This window comes from Argentina silus, assembly GCF_951799395.1.
Source record: "Argentina silus genome assembly, chromosome: 13".
Classification (NCBI taxonomy): Eukaryota; Metazoa; Chordata; class Actinopteri; order Argentiniformes; family Argentinidae; genus Argentina; species Argentina silus.
Window position 1 is genome coordinate 11296376 of NC_139667.1, and position 25186 is coordinate 11321561.

The 25186-nt window shown below is 48.1% G+C and overlaps 2 protein-coding genes across 3 annotated transcripts in view; both read right to left on the reverse strand.

Annotated features, from left to right (window-relative positions):
- The window catches only part of arhgef10 (Rho guanine nucleotide exchange factor (GEF) 10), a 35260-nt gene extending 16424 nt beyond the window's left edge, over positions 1-18836 (reverse strand). Inside the window, exons 1-19 of one of the 2 annotated variants that reach the window (XM_083682726.1) lie at positions 18752-18836; positions 18348-18404; positions 17681-17865; positions 16618-16734; positions 15697-15808; positions 15269-15381; positions 14860-14937; positions 14561-14740; positions 13494-13610; positions 13090-13182; positions 12558-12728; positions 11670-11815; positions 10983-11176; positions 5105-5220; positions 3895-4022; positions 2709-2809; positions 1636-1757; positions 1323-1409; positions 257-486 (exon numbers count right to left, since the gene is read on the reverse strand). In XM_083682726.1, coding sequence (XP_083538852.1) covers positions 257-486; positions 1323-1409; positions 1636-1757; positions 2709-2809; positions 3895-4022; positions 5105-5220; positions 10983-11176; positions 11670-11815; positions 12558-12728; positions 13090-13182; positions 13494-13610; positions 14561-14740; positions 14860-14937; positions 15269-15381; positions 15697-15808; positions 16618-16734; positions 17681-17865; positions 18348-18404; positions 18752-18758 — 2354 coding nt within the window. In that variant the 5' untranslated portion in view covers positions 18759-18836. The remainder of the gene's footprint in view (positions 1-256; positions 487-1322; positions 1410-1635; positions 1758-2708; positions 2810-3894; positions 4023-5104; positions 5221-10982; positions 11177-11669; positions 11816-12557; positions 12729-13089; positions 13183-13493; positions 13611-14560; positions 14741-14859; positions 14938-15268; positions 15382-15696; positions 15809-16617; positions 16735-17680; positions 17866-18347; positions 18405-18751) is intronic. The other variant, XM_083682727.1, reaches the window with a different exon arrangement.
- A 224-nt stretch (positions 18837-19060) lies between these two features.
- LOC310814233 (uncharacterized protein) lies at positions 19061-24608 on the reverse strand (the record flags this gene model as incomplete). The annotated part of the gene is made up of 4 exons (XM_083683532.1): positions 19061-19101; positions 20046-20405; positions 21600-22055; positions 24530-24608. 4 exons carry the CDS (start codon positions 24606-24608, stop codon positions 19061-19063), a joined length of 936 nt encoding a protein of 311 aa, XP_083539658.1.
- Between the last annotated feature and the right edge of the window lie 578 nt (positions 24609-25186).

A 25186-nucleotide genomic window follows, 5' to 3' on the forward strand; every position in this document is an offset into this window, starting at 1 on the left:
TTTATTTTTTATTAGCTTATCTTTGTGGACGTTGAGAGCTGCTCTGCACAAAGCATTTAGTTACATTGTGTACTTATATTCAATGTAATGACAAGTAAATGGAACTTGAGGATATCAATTAAATCTAGTGTAGTATGGAGTGAACTAGGTCTGATAGCCTGCTTTGTAATACACCACTTATAGGTGCCATGGAGGTATGAGTCACATGAGTGTAATGGAGGTGAGTTTTGTGTTTGTACGGTATGAGCAGCCACACCTGCCCTCCTCCATGCCCAGACAGACTGTGGGGGTTTCGCTGGCCTTCCCAGGGGGCAGCTGGGTGCTGTCAGGGGCTCCCTCCCCGTTCTCCAGGGGCAGCTGCTCCATGGGGACGTAGGCCATGCAGAGGATCCTCGACTCCACGTTGAAACACTCCGTCACCTTGGGGCTGGAGTTCTGCATGGCAACGATGGCTATCTGACCCATCTGATTGGTGCAGCTCGCCACCTGACAAGGTTGGAATGACACATCGATACTCAGGGGTGGCCCTGAAAATGGTGGGCTGAGAGCTACACATCAGACCGACCAATAGGAGCACAGAGTAAGTCGGAAAACAGCGCTCTCGATTCGAGGTAACAGTGTGACTCATACACAATGGAAAACTATGAGCTATCATTGAAAATGTGAACGGGCCAACACTGGAGGGTGAGCGTCTTTGTGTGTGTGTGTGTGTGTGTGTGTGTGTGTGAGAGAACGAGAGAGAACGAGAGAGAGAGAGAGAGAGAGGTGGGTGTTTTATCACCCTCTCTGTAGTAAATGCAGTAATAAAGATGAGGAGGCACTCGACAGATTCATGCAGTCAGAATGCCACTGGTCCAGAGTTTATAGCCCATGAAGTAACAAGGAACCGTTACATTATTCATTTAGGTCTCGCTGCGAGCAGAAGAAAGACTTTTTTTTAATCGGGTTTCATAGCAGATCATAAAGTGATATTGCCTAAACACTTGGCTCTGGCTACAAACCCTACAGAAATCATTAGACAGTACGCATACTGTTATGTGATGTGATTATGGTATTGAGCAGTTGTAAGACACTGGATATTTCAGTATTATTTCATGTTTAATGTAATAATCCCCTCATGCCCTGGGTCACAGATTTTCCTTCATTCTTCATCCGTCTTCGTTTTAACAGCCCACATGGTCTTACTGCAGTACAGTGTATGACTAATTATGCTAATCGGTTAGCTTACCCAGTGATAATGAATGAGGTGGCAGCTAATGCTAATGAATGAGTCTGAACCGAATGATGGAGTGTTTGTATATAGAAGAGAATGGCCTCCTCACCCACACACAGCCGTGGCCCAGGGCAGGAGTGTCCGCTGTGCTCTCTGTGTTGATGTGGGGCTCTGGATTGTGGACCGCACACTCCACCTGACAGAGAGAGGAACACTCAGGAACTCAGTCTTCACATCACATACTGGATGAGATGGTCTAAATCTTGGGCGAGGAGGAGAGGAGGAGGGGGGGGAAAAGGGGGGGAGAGGAGGAGGAGGATGCTTGGGGGAGGAGGAGGAGAAGAGAGGAGGAGGAGGATGCCTGGGAGGAGGAGGAGAAGAGGGAGGAGAGGAGGAGGAGGAGTGTGGGAGGTAAAACCCACCTTGAACTCCTGTAGTTTGGACATGACCACAGGCATCTGGCTGAGCAGGAGAGGGTGCTTCTGCTTCTTTATGTGATTGCCATCATCCTCTGCATAGAACCAGCCCTGCAGGTTGTCGTCCTCTGTTAGAGAACACACACAGATAAAGACAGACGCACACACACACACACACACACACACACACACACACACACACACACACACACACACACAGGCATGTACACATACACAGACACACACAAACTTTGAGTACCTTGAGTCCATACCACAGTTATTACATTTCAGAGAAGAACACTGTGTCCACTGTCCAACGATCATAAATGCAGCCATGATACATTACATCACCATTACGTTACGCAACGCACAATTCAATAACCTCAATATTGGATTCCAGGTTTTTAATGCCTTAATGATCCATTTTACAGTCAGAAGACCACAGAGTTGCCAATGCAGAAGATTGAACTAATGATTTTCTCTTGGGGCCAGATCCTTACTTAAGATACGCAGATGTAACTCCACATAAATCCTGCATTGACTTCAATGGAAAATGTGAGCAAAACTGTGTTCTGGGAGTGGAACTCAAGTGAGTTATTAAACCATCCCCATAAAACTGAGCCTCTCTGCTACAAATTCAGCAACTCCAGCCACGAAAACAGAGACAGTAACAGACATTCACGTCACTGTTAGTGGAAAAAGGGCACTGAGGCAGAGAGAGGCTCTCCCTCTGCATATAGACACACTACGGTCAACAGAGACAGGAAGCCACACAAGCAGTGGGGAGAATCAACCTAGAAAACAGTCTACGTATCTCAAAGGACACCCTATTCCCTAATATACTCACAATACAAGGAACAAGGATGAGGGTGTCATTTGAGACACAGACACTAGGGTAGCCAATACAAATGGACAAAGGAATATGCGACTGACACGGTAGTATAAATCCTAAATCGACAAAAATGGACAAAGCGTTGAGACTAATGTAGGTGAGGGTGTCATTTGAGACACAGATGGTGGCGTGACCGATACACACGGCCAAAGCATTGAGACTGCTGTGTGACTGAGGCCAGACATACCCAGAGCCAGCTTGGCCATCTGCAGGTTGCTGATCCAGGACTGTTTGATGGCCGGGCTGAAGGTATTGAACACTGCTGTGAAGTATGTGGGTCTGCCAGTCCTGCCCAGAGGAGAGAGGGGACAAAGACACCAGTGTTGAGACGGTGCATCAATATCAACTTTCTATCTAACTAACTATTACTGCCAATTGCACACTTAGTACAAATGACTTCGTTGAATTCTATTTTCAAATTGTGTTGGTCTTGAATGGAGCACAAGGGGGTGAGAGTAAATATAAAACAGTGCCAAAATAAAATCACCCCTCTAGCAACCATAGCATCCAGACATACAGTTCAGCACAATTTCCATTTTGGAACATTTCTGCAACTGTTCAGTGATCCTGAATACACCCCGGTTGTCTCTCCCTATGATACCCTACTGGCTAACTCAGTGTTGTCAGGGGAAAAGGGACCTCAGTCTGGCCTGAACAGCTGACAGGACATGTGAGCCCATGTTTAGAGGAGACAGGGCTCTGTCTGAGGTAATGGAAGTCAATGGCAATTAGAACAGCTAAAAGTAAATGGAACATCACAGCGAAGGATCACTTTGGCATGCATCTTTCCTTTCGCTCTCTCACTGCAAAGTGTTTTGTTTTGGAATGGAGGGATCACAGAGGAATGAGAGTAGCACAGCTGTGACTCTAAACTAGCCCTGTGGATAATCTGTCCAGTTATAAATGGAATAGAGAGAGAGAGAGAGAGAGAGAGAGAGAGAGAACAAGTTGAAGGTAGGCCCAGAGGACGGGAGGTTAAATACTGAGTGTGTGAAACAGCTGCTCGGTCCTCCTGTGAGTGGACCGGGCCTCTGAGATCAGATTAGAAGCTCAACACCGTGTATAATGTTGTTTATCAACATTGACAGAAACACTGTGCTCTTCCCAAAATCGCCACAAAATGAGGAGGCGTGTACTGTGGACAGTGAGAGGGAGTGAGGACATAGGGATGGGGACATTGACCCAGTAAGACACCAGGAGAGTGGGCATTGTGTGAACAAGGAGGACACTGTCAAGTCTAAGGGCACGGGGTCATATCAGTGCATTTGTGATGGTTTGTAGGAGTCAAATCACATGTGTGTGTATATGTTGGTGTATGTGTGTATATGTTGGTGTGTGTGTGTGTGTGTGTGTGGTGTGTGTGTGTGACGCACTTGTCCTGTTTCCCAGGTAGCTGGAGCTGGATCCTGCAGCGGTCTGCAGCCCGGATCTCCTCCTCCTTCTTCAGGATGAGACGCTGCAGACCTGACACCCAATCATGAGCCACCGTAGGGTTCACGTTCTAGAGAGAAGTAGAATGGAAGGAGGAGCGTGAAGGGAGAGAGGAGCCAGGGAGAAAATGCAGGGTTTGGGAGGAAGTTGGGAGAGAAAAAGAGGGTAGAGAGAAAGAAAGAAAGAGGCACGGCCCAATAAATAATGTAAACACTACTAATTATTCAACTCTATGATGTTGAAAGCAAACAAGACACACTGAGGATTAGGATATTGCTATTGGGAACCAAATAGAAAAAGCCCTCCCTCTATGTGAGAGACACATGTTTCTCTGTGTGCTTCTGGCCTGGTCTCAGCTCAACCCCCCCCCCCACCCCCACCTCCCCCAATCTCTACCACATTGCCTCCTGATAGGACTCCCAGAACAGCACCAACACTAGCTTACAGACTGGCCTGCAGTGCTGTGCAGACTACACTACAGACACTACTGTGTTTGTCAGGCCTCTGAGGTTCTGTCTGTGTCTGTCTGTCTGTGTATGTCTGTCTGTCAGCCGGGCCACAGCTTGAGAAGACAGGCCGGGATAACCCACATCAAGACTTGGGGCTCAGGGACTATTTTAAACATAGCCAAATACTACTTTATACACAGGCACTTTCTATCAGTCACAACGTAGAAGCATCCAAATGAAGGCTTCAACCAACAACCAGGTACAGTATGGTTTACAGTAAAAACACAAACATACAGTTGACAGAGTAATGAATAAAGTTTTGCGACACTGTCCATTTCTATTTCTGTTTGGACACAGAGTGAGTTGACCAGGTTTACGCTACTTCAGACCTACTGTACAGACATCAGATATCTCCTCGAAATCAATGAGTTATCAAATCCATAAATCCAATATAGCAGTGTTTATCACAATGTGTTTGAATAGTATCTTTCACTGATGAGTCCAGAGAAAGTGGAGGCCGGTGGAGGGAGAAATCGGAGGACGGGGCTCATTGTAATGCATGGAATGGAATGATGATATGCATGGAATGGAATGAGGAATGTATCAAACACCATTCCTCATTCCATTCCATGCATTACAATGAGTCCTGTCCTCCGATGTCTACCTCCACCAGCCTCCCCTGGTCCAGAGATGCTGCCCCCACCTGGTAGTTTCCCTTAAGGCTGCCAATCATGCCTGAGATCTGGTTGACCAGGCTGAGGTCGTGGATGAGGTTCTGCAGGTCCTGGTACAGCTGCCCTGGGCCCATGTACATCTTACCTGGGAAGAGACAACAAGGGAACATCAATAAACTACTATATTCATCTTTACCAATATTAATATACGCTACACATTTCCCTGGGGTTGCTGTGTGCAATTCAACACAATTTAATTCAATGACATGACATGTTATACAAGGTTTTAGAGGTTTATGTTGGGTTGTTGTACTGTATAAGCACAAACCACCATAAATGACTTGACAGGTGGCAATAATAGTGATCTGTGACACTAAGCAGACTACAGGCAATCCAGTCAACTGACCCTAGAATATGAGCCATAGATAATGCAATAAAAGGGTGAGGAGGAATGAAACCTGGACTGATAAACATCAATATAGGACAGTCTGTCTCTTTCCCACAGTGATCTGTGACACATTTACAAGCAGACTTGGCATGGGCCTTAACCGTTAAACCACTCTGTGTTTGTGTGTGTGTGTGTGTGTGTTTAGGAACGCTTTCACATGAGCACCGTTACCTACAGTTTGCTTTCTGGAGGCCAAACTGTCCTCTACCACATTGTGTGTGTGTGTGTGTGTGTGTGCCCTGCATAACAAACCCAGCGGGCCAATGAAGTAAGTGATTACTGTGTTGCTGTGCGTCCAGCTCGGGACAACAGGCTGCTTTGTCTGACGGCGCTCATGCTCTAAATGAGGGAGAGAATGGCCACAGAGCCAGACTCATCAGTGGCTCTGCCAGAGCAGGGGATTGGCCACGCACGCACACACACACACGGCTGTAAATCGTGCTGACCATACTCATCCTCAAAACACGCCTGCCAACATGTCACTCTGACAGACAGTCTAGCTGTGCTGTCACAGCACCCGGTCAGTGAACAAGCCGGGAGGGGACAGCTCTGATCAGGACATCAGAACATGGACTTCACTGTGCCTTAGAGGAGCTCTAAAAGACATCTACATCAACAAGAATTCCTATGAATTCAAGTGAAACGTTCAGGTTAAATATACTCTTGACTGTCTGAAGGACAGTACTTGAATATACTGGATGTCCTTTGGATCTTCCTTCTCATCACGGCTACTGTCCATGCTGAGAGGGAAGGGGTTAATCAGAGTGGGAAGGAATCTCTGGAACTCCTGGAGCTCCCTTTGGTTGCGCCCTCTCTATCTCTCTCTCTCTCTCTCTCTCTCTCCCTCCTCTACAATGGCCATTCAAGCTGCACTTATGTTCCAGCACCATGGCAACCTCCCCAGGGCTTTGAGACAGTACACTTTACCTTGTGGTGAGGACTGTACTTCACACGCGTAGGTGGCGAGGAGAGAGACAACGACAGTTACTCTAAAATGGATACTTGACATTTTGTTTACACACAGAAAGACTAATTCATAGACCTTGAACTTCTGGCGTATATTAACTAGGCTAAATATGACAATAGGTTTCTCAATATCTTCAGATCAGCGAGCATCCACATCAAAATCGTTCACTGCTCCTCGAGCTCTTTAGACATGCTTAAATAGTTCAAAGCCAATAGTGTACGGTAGAAAACAAACCATTTGTCCTGGCAGCTGAAGCATGTTCAAGTTGTATGCTGTTTCTCTTGTATTGAGCCCACTCCCTTGTCTAATTGTAATCAAATATTCATGCCTCGTATATCTTAACTCATGTAGTGCCATGACTTTATTCATCAAAAATGCATCAATTATGCTGCTTCATTTTATGGCCAATCAAAGCATTGTTGCTAGGTAAATACCACATAAAACACTTGGCACTCTAGGTGGTGAGTGTTCTGGAATTCTTTGGCAGTTGGTGAGTTAATGACAGTTGCGGGGGGGTTTGAACAAGGTCAGGGCGGAATGGCGTGAGAGTGTCAGAGGGTCTTAGCCATGTCATCCTAAGGAAAACGGCAGTCTATAATGTCAGCAAATGCCCAGTACATTATGAAGACCTAGATGCAGTTTACAATACGTCACAATGATATTCTGCACACAATCACCCAGACGACACTGAAGTCGGATGAGGCTGGTGGAGGCAGAAATCGGAAGACAGGCTCATCGTAATGCATGTAATGTAATGAGGAATGGTATCAAACATGAGCCGGTCCTCCGATTTCTACCTCCAGCAGCCTCCTCTGACCAGGGCGAGGTGTCACCCACCTCATGAACGACCAGCTCCATAATGTGTTCAATGGACATGTTGGCTATTTGACATGGGGCCTATAATAATGGGCGTCATGGCTGGTCGAAAAGTGATGGAATTTCATGCCGGGGGTGAAATGCATGTGTGTGTGTGTGTGTGTGTGTCCTCCCTTGTTTTCTGCTGAGACTGAGTGGGTTCACTTTACTGTTCAACTAGCACAGCACATTTCGAAAAATAATAGTGAAAAACCCTTTGAAAAGCCCACAATGTCTCCTCTGATCGAGGCGGTGCATTGAAAATCAACATCAAAAGAGGTGAATTTGGTACCCTCCCGCCTACACCACCTCACCAAGCAGCATAATACTACCACAGCCTTCTGCTCTGGCAGAGGTGGTGAGAGGAGCCTGGCGAAGCCATTAGAAGAGAAGGCCAAACTCCTCAACGAGCCTTTGTGAGGGAGCCAAGACCTTTCCACCAGGCTCCGAAAAGCCTGGGACATCTTCAAGTCAACCGATTGGCAGACAGCCTTTCTCCCAGTCCCAGCCCTATCAGATACACTCCATGTGTCCAAAGATGATGTATTGGTCAGAGAAACACAGACTCCAACCGTCTCTTCGGAGGTCTCTGATTACGACGCAGGGCACAAAAGACGTGCGTTAAGCACACAGACATCCAGAACACACAGGGGGGAAGTGACATCATGCGCTGGATGCTTTTTTCCATTGGCTCTTTGCGTGCGGGTTCGCACGTTGCTTTGGCTAAACACACTGGACTACAGAGGCGGGTTTTTTCCGCTTGTTTAAAATGTCTGGCCCGGTTCAGACCGAGACACAGAGAAGGACCGATTAGAGAAAGGCTCATCCGTGTCAAAGTAAGAAACGGTATGAGTCGTAGAGAAGGTGTAAAGGGGCGTTGGAGGTAGTAAGGGGGGGGGGGGGGGGGGGGGGGGGTTGGCCTGCAGTGTCAGGAGCAATTCCAACACCAACTCCATTCGGTTCAGAAATGGAACAGGACATGACGAGATGGATGAATGACCATATGGAATCCAATGACCGTACAAATAATGTTTTCTATTCAAGCTCAGTGTCTAATTCAATTATCATTACTCAATGACTCTACAATGTGATGTGGATCTCCTCAGGACTGTAGACAATAGTACTCATCTCCCCAGACAGGGGTAACAGCTGAAGTTGACAGCTGGTGAAGAGTCAAGATGTCTGTCCATCAGCCTTGGGTCTTCCAGCCGAGCCAGATGGAGCAGTTGAATGTGCAGGTTGCATTCCCCATCAGCTCCACAGTCTGTGGCTGGGGGGGGGTAGTAAAAGGGGGGCAGATGGAGGAGCGACGGGTGGGTAGGTGGGTGGGTGAGTAAGAGGATTGTTGGGGGACAGACGGGGGTGGCAGTCAGACACTCGAGGAGAGATCGAGAAAGAGAGCAAAGGAGAGAGAGAGCAAAGGAGGAGAAGGGAGGGAGAGAGAGAGACACAGGGAGAGGGAGAGACACAGGGAGAGGGAGAGAAAAGCTTCGCTTATCCCCAGGCATTCCCAGTGAGTAAGAGGATGAGTGGGAAAAAAAAAAAGATAAAGAAATGGGTCCATATGGTCAACTCCAGAGAGGTCCTCGGCTGTAACAATATGGCTGTGGTAGCTATAGTATATCCCTAATGGAGTCTTAAACGAGATTACGCCTAATTACACCCATTCGCAGACTAGAGCATTATCCTCTTCGAGGCATGTTCTGTAGGTTAGAAAGCATGGCTATCAATGAACTGCAAAGCCCTGGAACATCCCAGAATGGCTATATGCCATTACTAGACCATCCATAAACTAGATTGCAACATCAGAGGATTTGGCAAAGGATGGACATGTGTTTGGATGCACTTCAGTAGTAGGTACCATAGCATTCCAGATGGGACTGACATTAGTGGGAGGGAGTGGGAGAGATAGAAATAGAGAGAGGTGGGAGAGAGAGAGTGGGAGAGAGAGAGTGGGAGGGACACACACAGAGTAGAGAGAGAGAGAGACTCAGAGTACCAAGCGTAATTGAGCAGCGGTAATGCAATGGAAACTGCACCTATGACCTCAGCTCATAGTCTTAACATCTGGCGTTTCATATTCTAGTGGTTGTTTTCCCGCTGTCACCACCTGAGTGCACTAACACCAACTAAAAGCAGCGCAGTATGCCGGCCCATTAACCTCCGCCTGGTTGGTAGGCAGTCAGGACTGATGTTCCTGACTAAAACAGCAACAGTGTGACCACCACCACAAATCATACACTCACCCAACACTTTATTGGGAACGCTATACTAATACTGGGTAGGGCCTCCCTTTCCTCTCAAAACAGCCTCAATTCTTCGTGGCATTGATTCCACAGATTCTGGTACATGATGAAATTTCATCACACAGATTTTTCAGGTGCACTTTCAAGCTGTTAATCTCCCGTTCTACCACATCCCAAAGGTGTTCTATTGGATTCAGATCCGGTGACTGGGAAGGCCACTGAAGAACAGTGAACTCATTGTCACGTTCATGAAACCAGTTTGAAACGACTTTGACATGGTGCACTATCATGCTGGAAGTAGCCATTAGAAGATGGGTAAATTGTGGCCATGAAGGGATGCGCATGGTCAGCAACAATACTCAAATAGGCTGTGGCATTCAAGCGATGACTGATTGGTAAGAAAGAAAGAAAACAGTAAGTAAGAAAACATTCCCCACACCATTACACCACCTCCACCATGAGAAGGTATACATGTGTTCCTAATAAAGCGTTGAGTGAGTGTACAGTCTGGTTTTAATGGTACATTTTCCAGTATGGAGTGTTTAAAGTGGCTGACCAGCTGCCTGAGGAGAGGGGGGAAACCCAGTGGAAAGAGTGAAATCACTGACCATGCAGAATGAGGCTGCTTACGGAGGAAAAACATGAGAGAGAAAGTCTCTCTCTGGGACCGACGGCATTTTTAAACGTCTCCTAACTCACGGTCAGAGAAGGAAAACCCTCTATGATTGTTCAGAAATGATAGCTAATAAACCGGCTGTAATTCTCTACGTTCTAAAGCTGCTATCTGGATATATTTGATCATACACTTCTAATGTGTGTTATCAATGGTTTTGCGACTCCCTGTTATTGTGTGTTATAAGTAGGGCGCCCACAGCCTGTGGTGTTGGTCTGAGCCCATGAGAGAGGGCCAGGGTGGGAGATCATTAACGACACTAGTCATTATATCTAAACCTCATTAACGTTTCAGAGGTGGTGTTGTCGTCTCTTCAGAAGTGGGATGCCGCTATTGATTCATCCTCCTCTCGTAATGCATACAGCATATTAAAATGTATTTCAGTCTGTGCAGATACTATACAGACTATGCAGAGATGGCAAGGAGTATGCTGAAATGATCTGAGGCGTCCCTTCATGCTCTTTAAGGTGAACCGTGGGGTCATACAGAAATGACGACTGAACTACTGTATGGTCATGGAATGGAAACTCCAGAACCACAGCTTCAGTCCTCCAGACCACCAAGCTAATAATAGAACTGGCATTTACAAATGTGGCTTTATGGAAACCTGCCCGCCACAAAGCGACTTCAACCATGCGTGACACATGTTATTCACCCGTTACTAAAACCACCCGTTACTAAACCCTCACCCTAACCCCGGGGCGGGGAGGGGACGTACTTGGCTTGGCGTTGATGACCACCTTCTCCCCGGAGTGGGGGGCGGAGAAGCGGGTGCTGTTGTTGTCCCCCATGTCCTCGCTGGAGCCGAACTCCACCACGTCCACGAAACTGAGAGGGACGCTCCACTTCAGGAGGAACTTCTGACCCAAGGGGGCGCTGCCGCTCCCGCTCCCGCTGCCGTCCTGACTGCACCTGAGGTGGGGGGGGGCACAGAGAGGGAGGGGACACGGGTACAAAGACACACAGCGTCAAAAGGTGACGTCCCATTCGGTTTGTTTGAGGTGTGTATTCATTGCTGTTTTAGGAGTGGGTGTAAAAAATAAATCAACGTATTTTAATAAGTCAACGACCTAAACAAATCTTGTTTAGGTCGTTGAGAGACAATTTGATGGAAATGTGATCAAAATGACGTATGGTGAAGGTATAATAGTACAGTTGGAATCAAAACCAGGGGACATTCTTGTGAAAACAACATGACAGTATTTCAAACCGCTCTAACATCCTCCTGTCAGAGCCAGAGTCCAGTGGCCGGTGTGGTGCAGCGTAATTACAGGAGACCCGTTCCTCCAAGGGGAGTTAATCATTGAGAATCATACCCAGGATCGGTGCGCTGTCTGGTGGGTGGAAACCCTGGCCACAGTGGGTGTCTGGGTCCTGGTTCTGGTGGGTTTCTAGCGGGCCTTACCGGACGTTGGGCGTGGCGCACATGAGCACGTCGTTGAGCAGGAAGAGGCGTCGCTCTTTGGTCTTGATGACCTCGCCACGGTCGTTGTAGACCGTCTCCACCATGTCGTCCGAGCGGATCAGGTAGCGGCTGCCGTTGGTGAGGAGCTGAGGGGGGCAAGGGTCAAAGGTCAGCTCTGACCTGTTCATGGAAGTCTCTTTCATAGGGTAAATGTCTACATGCTGCATGCATATTGAATTAAATATTTACCGTAGCGTATATGAATTAAAGAAATAAATCTGATCTACATGAACATTGGAGGCTGTTGGGTAGGGAGTCCCTCCTGAGGTTGATATGAATATGTACATAGGATTGAGTGTGCAGAAGAGCATCTACAACGAGTATGAACCTACAGTTCTCTTCAGTTAAGGATATATGCAGTATGAACTTCACTTCACTGACGTCATGGGGTTGGCCTAGTGGGTCTAGGTTAACAGACTAATAACTAGATGGTAGGGAATACTGGTGCTATACCTACATGTCAACCAGCCCTAAAACAGCCTCCATATGCAGTGTATGCCATGGTTTGTGGATGGATAATCAGTTAGAAAGGCAAGGCATAGTCCAGGTCTCAATATCACTCCCACACACAGACATAAGCAGCATCATAGCATCTGTTCAAATACTCAAAATACACTCGTCTGGAGAATATCAGAGGGTCTTGTCTGTCTGTATATATGTGTGGGTGTGTGTGTGTGTGTGTGTCACTGTGTATGTATGTATGTGTGTGTGTGTGTGTGTGTGTGTGTGTGTGTGTGTGTGTGTGTATGCGTGTCTGTGTGTGTATGTATGTGTGTGTGTGTGTTTGCGCGTGTGTGAGTGCGTCGTCAACACACAGCGAGTCCAGACCTTGTTGAGGTAGCGCTCGTTCATGGCCTTGGCGATGTGTCTGATCTCGCAGCGCTGGTCGGCCTCCCTCTTCTTCTCGTTGAGCTTCTCGGCCAGGGTCTCCAGCTCCGTCAGGGCCATCTGCAGGGGCAGCCTGTCCCCGTGGCCCACCGGAGTGTTCTTTAACATGTCCTGGGGTCACAGGTCAAACACAGGTCACACTCAGACATAGTGACAGTAGATCCTACTTACAGCATCTTTACTGTGGCATGGGTTTGAAATCATCTCTCAACGCGTGTTTAGGTGAGATTCTACGAGAGAGACATAGTACAGAACCACAGTCCTAAAGTGTCAATAATGCGAGGGCCCTGAAAGAGCAAAAACTGAAACTGTTTCCAAAGAGTATGCGCACATTGACTGAGCAGTATATTTTTCTACCTCTCAGTATTTTGGTTTATGAGTGTGGGGCTCCCTCTGCTGGTGAATCTGCGTCATGTTTTGTCTGCTGACTGAGTATGAATGGTGCAGTAAAGACCATGGTCTGGGTCCATACCTGCAGGAGTAGAATGAACTGGGGGAATCTCTGGATGGGCTTCATCATGAGGCCATAGAGTGTGACCCGGTCACTGCTGGTGTCCTGACGATGCTGTGGGGAGGGAGAGGGAGAGGAAATTATGTTTAGAACCATGGTCACCAAACCTGGTCTTTGAGAGCCACAGAGTGTGTATTCCAACCCTGCAGACACACAACACCTGACTCAACTCATCTAATCAAAAACGATGATTGGCTGAATTCTGTGTTTTAGCACAGGTGTGGAGGAAATAACCTTACAGCCTGTAGCTCTCCAGGCCTAGGCTTGGTGACCACTAACAGCCATCCCTGCCCTCTGCGACCACTGTACCCTCTGTGTTTTAACAAGTGTGATACATGTATGCTCTCTGTGGTGTTCTGACCCACCTTGAGGAACTCCAGGAAGCTGGGCTTGGCCGCGCACGTCTTCCTCACCACCGCCATGGCCGTGCTGAAGTTGTTGACGTACTCACAGTAGGCATCCAGCACCATGGACTTGGAGAACTGTTGACCCACAGGACAGCAACACCTCATATGACTACAATACCATACAATATACTGGTCATACAATACAATACAACATAATTACAGTCTGTCTGGACAATTCAACAGCCATCACACCCTGTTCTCTCTGCTTCCATCTGGCAGACGGTACCGAAGTATCCAGTCCCGGACCAACAGGTTTCAGACTAGCTTCTACCCTCAGGCTTCTACAAACACCCCCCCCCCCCCCCCCCCCCCCCCGCACACACACACACACACAATGGTTGCATTGTATACTTATATTCAACATAATGACAAAAAAACAGGACTTGACTTGATCTGTTTCCCCAACTGTCATTTTCATGCCAAACACAAACATAAAAAAATGGTTGAGATGAGCATGAGAAGCACAGTAAGAGTTTGACGGTCCGGCACACACAGATCTGAGTGGACGAGGCTAGGGGGAATGGGACTTCCTAGAGCTGGGCCAGGAATAAGCTGTGGGACTGTGTGTTTCTGGACAGGGATGTGAGAGGGGGACCGAAAGGGCAGAAGGCAGGCAGCACATGGCTCCCACATGCTCCGTCCTCTCTGTTGTGGTGCCAGGAGTCAGGCCCCGAAGCCTCCGAACCATAACAAACAGCAGGAAGAGGGGAGATGGGGGGCACCGTGGGAGATGTAGTCTTTTGTTGTTCTTTTGTTTGAGGATCCCTGAGGGGGTTGCTAAGCAGCAGAGACGCCACGGGTGGAGCACATCCTCCAAGGGCTCAGTGCAGCTTTACGCGTGTGTGTGTGTGTGCTTCATCTGACAGAAATTCCAATAGAATGAGTCAATTTGGAAGAAGCCTGACTCATGGAAAACTGTCATACATCAACCTAGCAACACTACAGCTGTAATTCAAATGCAGTGTTTGTACTCCATGGTAATGAACTGTACACAGCTCGTTGTAGAACCTATCCTACCAACTCACCGAGGCCACAAAGACGTCACCGATCATCTCCAGACCGTCCCACTCAGCCACCCGGCTCGCCAGCGCGATCTGGAACAGGGCGTGGCACTGCAGGATCTCTCGGATACGGTAGAATGTCATCTTCAGCTTCCGGTCGCTTAGCAACCTTGGCTCGATCTCCGAAAGTGGCTTTTCGTATTGCTGATAGGAGGGAGAGAGAGAGAGAGAGAGAGAGAGACAGAATAAGGATGTGGACAGCTTTTCCATATGGAAATCATACACAATACCATAGTATACATCATAAACTATAGCCAACGTACCTCTAAAATCCTCTTCAGTGCATCAAGATAGTTCTTCTCACTCTCCAGTATGGATCCTAATATACACCTCCTCACCACCTGCAGGTAGACACACACACACACACACACACACAAATGCATCAGTCATCACTAGGCAGCAGCGTCTCTCTCCACTTAGTCCTGTGGGTTTCAAACTACGTGCCAACATTACATCAACGCTCCTTTGTAACAGGATAAATTCACTATGAGCACTGACTGATGCTGCCCAGGTGGGCTTTAAATGTCATTTTGTATTCACGCCCTTTCATATACACATCAATCACATCAGATGTTTATGGACTAGCGAGAGTGGAATATACACCAAACGGTTAGTGGTGTGCGCATCTTAAAACAGTCCCCAGGGAAACGGTGTCTAGTGCGTGGACAGTACCTGTTGCTGTGAAAGCCCCTCGGGGATGGGACTGAGCACCGGCTCCACGTTGAAACACTCCACCTCGATGAAGAGGTCCGCCTCCTCCTCATCAAAACAGGTCGACTTCCTCTCTGGCTCACAGGAGAGAGGCCACATTAACATGTACTCTACATGAATCAGCCTCTTGTAAGAAAGACAGAGTAACCAACGACCGTAACCAAACCAATTCAATTAGATCCCAGAGATTTTATTTAGGAAAGAAAAAAGAAAAAAAAGACTTTAATTCAATTGATCACAGATTCTATGCTCGCTTTATTGGATTAACGTGTGTAAAGGGACTCATTAAGATGGCTAACGTGCGCGCGCACACACACACACACACACACACGCACACACGCACAAAGGACCACTGTTCGCAACATCAACAACTCTTGTCCTCCTCTTACCGTGACAGAAGGATTTGGTCTTGATGTACGAGCGTCCCTTCTTCACCGCCGCTTTGGTCTTCTCCAGGCCGTCTTTGGTCCCCTCTCTCGCCGCCTTCACCAACTTTTGCATCTTCAGGTACAGTCACAGTTAACGGCACTCAGATCAGACATGGACATGACATGGAAGTGGTTTTACAGAGAGGAAATGAGAACCGTGTTAGGATGAGAGGATGAGGGGAGGATGGAAGACCATGTAGATACAGGACTTTGGAGGCGAGCAGGCTGGACCAGGGCCAGACAGCAACTGGGACAGCAGCTGAACTGAGTCGGTCTCACGTGTTTCTCAGTAAAGCAGCATTATGAATGCTCCATGTAGTCTTAGGGTGTATGAAGTCTATTCTGTGTGTGACTGGCCTGAGGAATGTGTGAGGGGGGGGGGGGGGGGGGGGGAATGTTTGCAGGTTACAACGACTCTCAAACTTGGGTTAAGCTCGCAAAAGACTGCTGCAACTGAAGAGTGGAACTTCTCCATTTGAGATTTGGCAGAAATGTCGTTTTTCAAATTGGTCTGGACGGCAATGAGTAGGACTGGGCTTAGGAATCTCCTGACCTACAGCCTACAGCCTACAGCCTACAGCCTACACACCACTCAGCTGCACTGGTGTCTCAGTGCTGTATAGCATACAAACATGTCACTTGTTATGATTATGAGGTGCTTAACCAGTCCCCATTCCAGTTAGTGGGCCCCAGGTCAGTGCAGTGGATAGACAGCAGTTGACAGTGTACACAAACCCACCACCAGTAGAGCAGGAGGAAGGTACTGAGTCGGCGAGAGACACCGAGAGGGGGTTAAGGTCAAGGGGAAGGGGGGGGGGGGGAACTACTTTGTCTAGCGCAGGGAGACGGGGTGACGACACCACCGTGACGAGGTTTGTTTACCTTCTGCTCGTGTTTCTGTTTTATTTGCTGCAGCTCTACCGTTCCCACTGTATTTGCCATAAGATCTTTCATCTTTTTCTCATAGTGTTCTTTCAAGCGAGTCAGATCTTGAGAGAGCTAAACAAAAGCAGAGCAAGTGTTACCAGACTGCCGTTTCTTTACAAGCCCAGCCAGAGAAGATCATGCTCGCCCCTCCTGCCTCCCTCCCTCCTGCCTGCCTCCCTCCCTCCCCAGCCACCCTCTCTCTCATTGCCTCCTTCCCTGCCTGCTTCCCTCCCTCCCCACCCTTCCTCCCTCACCTTGGCTGAAGCCTTGCCCCCCCCCCCCCCCCCCCCCTAATTTTTTCCATCTCCCTCCCCACATGTTTTAACAGGGCACATCTCTCAAGGCAGAAGCCAATCCGTCACTGTGTGCAGCCAGCTAAACACTGCAACAATAGTCCTGAGCTGCACGCACAAGCAGGCCATTCACTTCCAACTAAATATACAAACAAGCGGTATGTTCTGGAGGGCTTAGAGCCATAGTAATAACACATGCAGCCGGAAGGCAGGAATTAGCCCTCCGCATCAAATCCTCAGCTTATTGGAAATACGAGGATATCACAAATATTTGTGGAGCTTGTGTTTAAAAAGGAAACACATGGCATGTGGCTATGTCAATAATGAGTGAAAGAAATATGATCCTTCACTGGCACTTGACACATACATTGCACTTCTACATTTGTTCAAGATATCAGGGAAGCACGGTGAGAGGAAAAGTGACTCTATGGTTTCTTAAGACAAAGAAGGACTATACATTTGACCCATGCAGGGGAGGCTGGTGGAGGTAGAAATCTTAAGGACAGGGCTCATTGTAATGCATGGAACGGAACGAGGAATGGTATCAAACACTCCTCCATTCCATTCCATGCATTACAATGAGCCCGTCCTCCGATTTCTACCTCTACTAGCCTTCCCTGGACCCATGTCTGACTGCTTCAAACCTCCCACTCCCTCCCCGTTTGGACAGTGCTGTGAACAGAGAGAGAGAGATGGGGGGGGGGGGGGTTGTTAAGGTTACACACATGGGTCTTCTTCTGGGGGGGCTTCCCTCTCATGAAGGCGTCCGGGAGGCCGTTCTCCCCGCGGCCATCTCCGTCGCTGTGCTCATCGTAGCTCTCAAACTCGCTGGAGCTCCAACCGTTGTCCAGGGAGCTGCTGCCCCCTTCCTCCCCCAGCTCCACGTCGTCATAGATCATCTCATCCGGCTCTGACCACCCACAGAACCAGACAGGACCAGGCAGGAGAGGACAGGGTTACAGTTAGGATGGTATTGCATTAGAAATCGCATTAGAGTGACACACATTGAAGTGCATTCGAACTAGTAGGATATACAATGCATTCATGTCAACAGAGCATGCAGGATCATATTCCTCATATCACTGTGCTCCTCCATGGGATTCCTGATTCGAAAGCAATACATAACAAATCCCATATGACAGCAGAGCCTCTTTTCACATACCATGTACTGTATGTCACCAAGAGACCACTACAAGCACATATAATTACATAGTTCCAGTTAATCCTGTTTGGTTACTTGTGACACATGTTGTTTTGATGAACAATTCCAGTTTATTAGTTTAGAAAAATGGAAAACAACTTAAACAGTGCAGACAGAAGGGACATAAGTATGCAGACACAAAGTGACCAAAAGAACCCCAGAATGTGAAAAAGGAGTCAGTTGGCACTGACCTGTATTGGAGTCAGAGTTCTCTCGAGGCACGTCATCATAAATAACTTCATCTGGATCTGAAACGACAACAGTTTCAACATTCAAAATGGCCAAAAACATCTTGTAATGGGCAGTTTGTTCACACAAGAGACAGGATGCGTTCTCAGGGAAGCCAATAGGAAAGACCTCGCAAGGGCATGGTTCCTCAAAACAAGGAGGAAGGAAGCTGTCTGGGAATTCACTTGAGTAAAAAAAAAAAAAAAAAAAAAGAAAGCAAGAAAGCGTTCTGTAAGCACACGTTGTGCACGGGACTTGTTTGCAGTGACACACATGGAGAACAGACAACAAAAGAAAACAGTGAAGTTCTGCAGAGTGACTTTCTGGAGTATTATGGATCAAGACTGTTAGAGGGATAAATACTCACTTTCCATCCAGGCTGTGTTTGCAGGGTCCGACACCCATTTAGACAGAGCATCCTCTTCTCTTACAGAGGGGGATTCTTCACTGAAAACACTTCAGCAGAGAATGAAAATAAATAAATATCAGTTTTTAAGAGTTTCCAAGGCATTCAATATTCAACATCATTCCGACCCATCCGACCCACAGAGACACGCCATCAAAACGTAAAATGTAGGAAGTTTGAATTATCTTTTACATCAATGCAGAAGAAACAATGCATTGTTGACGAGTGACGGAATAGGTGTCCTCATTAGTCAGTTAGAGAGACAACCACTCACCTGTCAACGGAGGTGCTGCCTGTCCCGACCACAGTGACTGAAGAGAGAGAGAGGGAGCACAAATTCAGATTCATTCAGAATGAAGCACGACAGAAATTGCTGCTTGTATTACAGCTAATTAACCACCAGGGGGCAGCAATTACTGAATCTGCACTGGTTGCATTAAAGTTCAAATCAATGATAAATAAGACAATACATTGATAAGAATGACCACACTGTTTGTTTATGCGAAGATGATTAAAGATGATAACACCAATGGTCAAATGATATGGATATGAAAAGATTTGGGCTTTGTTGCTTATATAAAGAAAATCCAAAGATGGGCAATTTCCCCTCAATCAAAATGACTGCATAAAGTGACAATGTACACATACTGCACATAAGTACAGAATTTGACTTTTAAAACACTTCAACACTCTGAAACATCTGAACACTCAAATCATGAGTGACCTCTGACATATGTAGGCTTAATTACACAGTAATTACCCTTCTAGACAAGCCAAGCCACACATTTGGAAATTGCCACTGTAACTTTTCAGAGAAAACAGGAAAATCCTCAGAGCCAACAGAGAGCCTAGCACAGGGCTAAATTTAGACCCTGCTTCCTTGTGGCAGGGCTTCAGGAAAAAAGGAATGCAAAGAAGAAAGAAGAGGAAAAAGGAGGTTGGGAGAGGGGAGATGGGAGCGCCATGTGTCATGGTCTTCTATCCCAGTGTCAGTGGGGGAGAGATTGGAAGAGAACAGTGGGGGAAGTGGGGGTCTCATTCCATTCCGTCATAGAAATGGAATGAGTAGAATAACCAGCATTCCCATCACATTTTCCAGTGCATTTCTAGAATACTCGAGGAGCAAAAACATATCCATTACATTGCACACTCGTATTGCAAACATGTGAATGGAAAACCCAGAATCGAGGCTGTTCTACTCATTCTGTTTCTACGCTCTCCGCCACGTAGAAAGTGGTGTGTCTCCTGTCTTTACCGTCCTCGTCCATGGAGAAGTGGCGGATGATGACGGGCGTGGTGTAGGCTGGCGTGATGAGGGGCACGCCGGAGGGGGTGGCGTACCCACAGGTCACGGGCACAGAGTAGCCTGACGGAGTGCCCGGGCTGCTGGGGACATCCTGGCCCTCGCCCTCCCCGTCCCCGGGCTTCTCCACCGGGGAGGAAGAGGAAGAGGAAGGGGCGGGTGGCTGCCCTGGTGGCTGCTGCAGCTGCAGCTGCTGTAGTTGGAGGGGAGAGATGTCAATCACAGCGTAGGGGTTGACCTTCCCCTGGGAGGTGGTCCGGGGGGCGGCCGGGGGAGGGGGCGGGTCCTCACAGCCGCTGGACGCATCCTGGTCTGTGGTAGAGGAACACACAGTGAAGTAGTTACAATCACAGCGTGCTCCGAGGCAATGGATTGGCATGTTTTGCATATTCACACAACACTACATTAAGTAAGTACTGACATATTTTATCCATAATGATATGAAGCAATTTGATGTCTATAATTCATGTGATTCTCATAACAACTCATCCAAGACAATCGCAAATCCCAACTCCCATTTGAGGGAACTGAAGACCATGCAGAGCATCCCCTAAGGCAGCAAACCATTACCCAAACCAGCGGGTTCGACCACAGTTATTGGTTCTACTCTCTGATTTACAATGGGTTGTGAAGATGTCAAACTGCCTCTCCTTCAAATCTCAGCTAGTGGGCCGCAAGTGTGTTTACTGTCTCACAGCAGAGGGTGTGTGTGTGTGAGTGTGTGTCTCAAGACCCTGTTGTCAAACATAAATCACCACACACACACACACACACACACACACACCCAGATAAGCAGCAGGGGCAAACAACCCACTGGCCCAGGCCTGGTAAGTGTGGAGAGGAGCAGGGTGGGTGGGGAGGGCAGGGTGGGTCTCAACCACAGGGGGAGCTGAAGGAGCCGGTATCTGGGAGTCAAAAGCAGCTCCGTCGTGTCGAGCTGTCTGTGACGGATGCCAGGCCCCCTCTGGCACCAGGCGGCCGGAGACACTGGATGTCAGGAGAGAGACGGATGGCCCGCTGCCTCTCCCTGCTGCCTCTCCCCTGCCGCCTCTCCCTGCCGCATGTCCCCCCGCTGCCTCTCCCCGCCGCCTCTCCCTGCTGCCTCTCCCCCCGCTGCCTCTCCCCCCGCTGCCTCTCCCCTGCCGCCTCTCCCTGCCGCATTTCCCCCCGCTGCCTCTCCCCGCCGCCTCTCCCTGCTGCCTCTCCCCCCGCTGCCTCTCCCCCCGCCGCCCCTCCCCGCCGCCTCCCCCTGACACCTCTCCCGCACGCCTCTCCCCCCGCTGCCTCTCCCCCACCACCTCTCCCCCCGCTGCCTCTCCCCTGCCTAGCATGAGGTCAAGTCAGGTCAGAGAACTTAACAGTCATATACTGTAGAGTAACTCAGAGGATAAACAGTGGAGAATAGGGACTGTATGGCTCGGTGGTCTTAAGTAACTCGGTGGAACAGTAACATGGTGGTGGTCTGTTTTGGACAGCGACTCGCTTCTCTTTTTTTTAACCACTGACCTGTGTTGAGGGCATCTGTCCCCGCGAGGGCGGGGTCTGGTGGAGGAGGTGGGGGTACATCACTCGCCGTGACGACCACAGATGTGACGACTGACGCCACGTCTCCTTCTGCTGTTGCCACGGCTGCTGGGTTCGCTGAGTCAGGGGCGACAGGGGTTGCCGGCGCTGCTGATGCTGTAGCTGTGTGATCCGGTGATGCTGCCGCTAATGCAGCGTCCGGGTTTGAGGGCTGAGCCTCCGGGGGTGGGGGTGCCGCGTCTTGGTGGGGGGCCGGTGGCGGGGGTGCTCCCTCTGGGTTGGGGGGCGCCACACCGTTGACCAGGGCCTGGACCCCGTAGTCGGGGGCAGGGGGGGCGGGGGGCGGGCGGTCCCCCTCCGGGACCTCGTCACCGCTGTCTTCAAATTCAAATGCCTCCCCCTCGTCTTCATCCACGAAGGGTACGTCATCCTCTAACACTGAACACAGAGAGGAGAGAGAGCCAGAGAGAGCGGTGAGAGTCATGCTGCTACAGTACAGTACATAAAGGTGTGTGGAAATTGCTGTAACCTATGGACTTAAAACCTCTGAAGTACGTTGAATACGCTCAAAGTGTAGCATAAAAAGTAAAAACATAGGACAATAGAAAACACACACTCCATAACAGTTGTTCATGTTGGCGGCTTTTCTGTTCTCTCAGAGGTTTAGATTACGAACACCTGACTCTCGCTGACTTTTTCTAGAAGCACTGTGGGTGGTAGCAGTGACTCCTCCACCACAATAAACAGTAAAGACTCCACCATATTCAGCTTTGTCATTTGGAAATGGGTGGGTCTTCGTTTTTTAACACAACAAAAAAATAACTTTTTGCAATGGAAAAAATAACACAATAAGCTAAAGATATTAAATTCACTGAAACATAAAACAAACAAAAACAGGTTCCTCAAAAACCAAAGCTGTGAGAAAATAACTTTTATAATTATATATAATTTTAAATTTTTATTTTTTTTATAATTTATAATAATTTTCTGTTCAGAGACATTATTACAATGACTAACACGACACAGGAAGCCAATAACAGATGCCCAATTGCAGCATGGAAACTGGAAAGACAAGCAGGATTGTCTGCCCCCCCCGTCCCACTGTGGACTTATAGGATTTCCTACTGTATCCCTCTACGGTATCCCTACCTCCCGAGCTGGAGCTGAGGTGGTCATGGTTGTTGGAGATCACCATATGAGAACACTGTTCTCTCCCCCTGAGCCGGGCTTTCATACAGTATGGAGGAATCTGGCACACCTCTGCTCTTAAGCATACCACAGATTCCTCACGCGAGTCAGTCCCAGTACAAACACACACTGTTGTTGTGTCAGGGGGATTCAGACTTCCCCACAAAACCGTATTAACTTACAGGGGTGACTCATATCCTGACTGATTTTGCAAAGAAAATGGAAAATTCCCCCTTTTCTCTCCAAGTTCAAGGCTAATTTCCTGAATGGACAAAAACAATAAAAGGTTTCATTGCTCTCTGAATTCCATGAGGAGATTAAAGCCACTAAAGCTTCCCTCGGTATACACCTTTTTTCTTTTGGCTTCCGTTCATGTTAGTTCCGTTTCCTGTCCTGGGTGACTACTTCCTTTTTTATTTTATTTTATATATATATATATATATATATATATATATATATATATCGGAATCGAACCAGGGACCTTGCGATGATATGGTATGCGCCTTAGTGTGCTACGTCACTGAGCGCCCCGACTACTTCCTTGACCAAGTAAAAACGGTTAACGTTTGTAGCCATTACATGAAGCGTAGCATCAGGCTAACGCTACATGAGGCTAACGTTTCTACACGCTTTACCCTCAACTACTTATCACCTTTACTGCCACAATTACACACAGGCTAACCCCTGAGGCCTACAGGCTAACCCCTGAGGCCTACAGGCTAACCCCCGAGGCCTACACAACCCATTAAAACGACAGCCAACTCATTCTACTGGAACAAGTCCCACTTCGCCAACAAAAGCCTTTGAAGCATTATAGAAATGTGACCTCTCCTCAACTAGAATCTAAATCACCATTCAAATTCCCTAAGGGGTGGACAGCTGCTTGTGTTCTACCCTATAGTCTGTGACTAATGCTATGGGCTACCCTCTGTGACCTCTGACCTCTTATTACCCCAGACTGAAGGCGCTAGTGCAGAAAAAGAGGAGGAGAGAAAATCTGGAAAGACGCTATCTCCTTTTTCCATCTGTGGTAATGAATAGTGTGGTATTGGAGATAAGGCCGTAACAGCCATTGTCTCTGGGTTGGTCTGGCTCTAGAGCCAAGGAATGAATATTCATACGATCGTAACCTCTCTCTCTCTCAACTCCAAATAAAGCAGTGCCAAATAAAGCAGTGCTCGATCTGATTCATGACTTGGCCAGACAATTTGTTTCAATTGGCCATTCAATAATCCGCCGCTCACTATCGAGTGTGGACGAGGCTATTGGCGGTTGGCTCTGTGAGAGTGTGTGTCTGCAGCTCAGCTTCTCTTAGCCTGCTCGATACTCCGCCTCCAGCACACACACACACACACACATATGTGTACGCACAGGCACGCACACACAACTAGGCCTATACCCAGTGCCCATTGTCAATTGATAACCACAATATGGATTCTGTTCTCATGCCCCTGCTTCTCCACTCTGCTCATACGACTCACTGGGTTACGATGAGTTCCAGCATTGCCGTGGCAACAAAGCAAGTGGCAGGCCAGCTGGGGATGGGGCATTTCTCTGGGCCAGCGTCTTTCCCCGGGATCTGTGTGTGTGTGTGTGTGTGTGTGTGTGTGTGTGTGTCATATCTGATGCTGCAGTATTCAGCCAGGGCCTCAATACTGAGGCACATTGTCTGTTATTCACAGCAGCACAGCACATTTCTCCTCCTCCTCCTCCTCCTCCCTCACTCCTTCGCTCCTGGCCCACACGCTCCAGAGCAGCAGAGGAGAGGAATGTGTTGTTGACACACTCGTCCTCGTTGTCCATCCTCAAGTGCCTTCTGGGAGCTGAGCCGCTGATCTGACCATCAACAGAGGCAACACACAACCTCTCGACCTGTTAGTTGTTCACCTACAACAACAACATCACAGACTAACTGGTAAAATACATCAACTACACCGACATGAATCACCCTTGGCAGTCGAGAAGGACGATTAGAGAGTCTGACGCTGAGTCCTTTCAGGAGAGGAGCCAAAACAGACCTTTCAGGCATGTTAGTTCACCGACTGCAGTCATACAAGTGTCTACTAAAAAAAAAAACAATCCACTCACAGACTGCACCAGGAGGAGTAACAAAGACAAGTAGAGACAGGCGATTGAATCCTCGTTTGAGAAAGAAGTGTGCGCAAAAAAATGTGCAAACATTGTTTGCATCCCTATTGACATCAATGCATGATGCATTAAGGTCATGATCAAACTGGAGGCTTTGGTAATGTCACAAGAGAAGCTATAGGCCCAATCCCAACACACCCCTTGCCCCTACCACTCAGCCCTACCCCTCTGTTTTGCGCGTTCACGCGTAGGGGTAGGGTGTCCCGATTCTTGTTGGGATAGAGGGGTAGGGC